Source organism: Octodon degus, unplaced genomic scaffold (assembly GCF_000260255.1).
Source record: "Octodon degus isolate 3935 unplaced genomic scaffold, OctDeg1.0 scaffold00021, whole genome shotgun sequence".
Taxonomy (NCBI): domain Eukaryota; kingdom Metazoa; phylum Chordata; class Mammalia; order Rodentia; family Octodontidae; genus Octodon; species Octodon degus.
The window spans coordinates 7,458,057-7,460,709 of record NW_004524597.1 but is presented as its reverse complement, the minus strand read 5'-3'; the positions used below and the strand labels follow the sequence as shown (position 1 = coordinate 7,460,709).

At 39.8% G+C, this 2,653-nt stretch overlaps 1 protein-coding gene across 1 annotated transcript in view; it reads left to right on the top strand.

Annotated features, from left to right (window-relative positions):
• Positions 1 to 2,653, top strand: part of LOC101583982 (poly(rC)-binding protein 2-like) — a 23,064-nt gene that overhangs the window by 8,663 nt on the left and 11,748 nt on the right. The window contains 1 exon segment of the mRNA XM_023711399.1: positions 986 to 1,013. Within this exon segment, the coding sequence (XP_023567167.1) occupies positions 986 to 1,013 (28 nt within the window).

Sequence of the window (2,653 nt, the reverse complement as noted above, 5' to 3'; positions counted from 1 at the left end):
GTGTGTGTGTGTGTGTGTGTGTGTGTGTGTGTTACTGGGGATTGAACCCAGAGCCTTCAGACTGAGTTATTCTCCCAGCTTCCCCTTTTTCTCATTTTATATTTTGAGATAGAATCTTCATAAATTTCCCAGGCTGAGCTCAAACTTGTAATCTTCCTGCATCAGCCTCCCACACTGCTAGGACTTTGGGTTCCAGCCATCGCACCTGGCTCCCCACCTTCAGTAACTTGATCACTCCCTGACCACACCCACCCAGCAGGATCCAGAAGACAGGATTCTGCACCTGAGATTGAACTCCACTTTAAGAGTTACCAACTAATTTACTCTTTAGCTCTCCAACTCCTGTTCTAGAAATTGAGGGCATTCTAATACCTGCCTTGCCCATCTGTTTTGTGAAACTCAAAAGAAAAACTGGATAATAAACTGCTTTGTGTACAGAATGAAACATAAGTATGTGTGACAAAAATTACAGTCATTGGGTTAAAACAATGTTGTCAGTAAAAAATGGTCCTCACCTCAAAACAAAAGAAAAAGAAAAAGCATTAGCCAGGCAAAGCAGCATAAGCCTATAATCCAGGGACTATGGTAGGCTGAGGCAGCAAAACTATAAATTCAAATCCAGTCTGAGTAGCCTACAGAATTTGCAAGGCCTTCTATAAAAAATTATTCATAATAAAATAATAAATAAATAAAATTTAAAATCTGGGGGTATAGCTTAGTTCAAAGGCCCTGGTTCTATCCCTAGTACACACACATACCCCCACCACACACATACAAAGTAAGCATTTTTATGGCTGGGATTGTAGCTCAATAGTAGGGCATTTGCCTAGTACATGTGAGGCCTTGGATTTGATCCCTAGCACCAGGGGAAAAGGATATGCTCCTCACTAGAGGAACATCTTCTCTGGAAAATACTTTCCTTTAAAATAAATAAAATAAAAGTACAAGACTTGAAAGCTGAAAACTATAAAACAAGATGAACTAGGAAGATCAATGATTGCCAGGTCCAAGAGGTAGGAGTAGAAAGTTAGTTAATGCTAAGGGGTCTTCATAGAAGTGATGAAAATGTTCTGGAGTTAGACAGAAGCGATGGTTGTACACCTTTGTGAACATACTAAAAATCATCAAAATATACACTTTTTTTACACAGTAAATTTCATGGGATGTGAGCTGTGTTTTATTATGAAGGGCATGAATGGAGGAGGAAAAGAAAAGTAAATGAGACTGATGAGTTAATCAGAGCCCTTTTCAGGTTTCCATATGAGTCTAATAAATTCATATCTCAGCCCGAAGACACATGCACGGAAATTTCCATCAGCAACAACCTGGAACTGTTGCTCACATTGCCTTCTTAACAGCATGCCGGGCATCTTCCCTCAGTTGGTTATGCCGACACGGCTCATAAAGCAATGAAAAAAGCAATTTCTGTCCCCATATCTTCTGATAACTGAAGTAGAAAAAATACTCTAGATCTTCTTATTGATTCTCAGCATCCATCATCTTTGATTCCATATCTGTAATGTCCAGGATGACAAGCTCACAGCCCTGTGAATAAGATCACAGCCTGTTACCAAATTCATAAAGGAAAGACATGCTAAATACCTACTAGGAATAATAAAAATAAAGATGCAATTCTTTCCCATCAAACAATAGATATAAAATGCTTTACATAATCCCTGGCATATAGCAAGCCCTTAATAAATGGTATTAGCTATTATACTTACTAGCAGAATTCAAAGGCATGCCATGACTGTTTTGGGGTGGCTTCTACTCTATTTTGCTCCCCCCTTTGGCCTCCCCACACCCCTGATGGTGACCATGAATTCTGACAAATTGACTCAAACTAAGGTCTCAATAGCTAACAAGACTCACCAGCCCCCTACCCTAGTCTTTCTTGAGCAAATCATTTTTGGGGCTCTAGCACATTCATATTTGACATCCATGTGAGTGTGAGAATACACCATCTTTCAATAAGAATGATCCTATCTTTTGGCTTGTTAGACTGGCTATTAATCTATGTTTATGATAATTAACTTGATAAAGACTTGCAAGATAAGTAAATATTTAAATAAATAAATGTGATGCTGGCAAAAAAAAAAAATAGAAAACAGGTGGAAGGAAAAGGGATAAAACAAGAACTGAATGTATTATATACACATACCAAATTCCCCATAATGAATGTAATCATTATGTATTGCAAACAGGTACTAATAAAAATTCTAAAAAGAATGACCCTTCACCTCACAAACTATTCCTCCTGAAAGGGAGAGGATGGGCCTGCACTGACATAGTGTAGTCTCTGTGGCAACGTAACAAGCAAGACCACCCAAAGAATTCGACTTTTGACCAGAGCTGCAACACAATGCAAGAACCAGCCTTCGGCTTCCATGGACTAATCTTCCCTCCCAACACTCCCAGACCTCACCTAGGTCCTCTGAGATGGGCCCCACAGTCCTAGCCACACTCTGACAAAGAGGCAGGACTGGGAAGAGCTAGGTGCCAGATACATCCAGGATGCTGTCACCATTTCCCACAGCCAAATGCCCTGGTTGATAAACAGAAGTGAAACCTGTACATAATCAGGGCTTCTTTCTAAATCCTCACAGTTTTCTCTCTCTCTCTCTCTCTCTCTCTCTCTCTCTCTCTCTCTCTC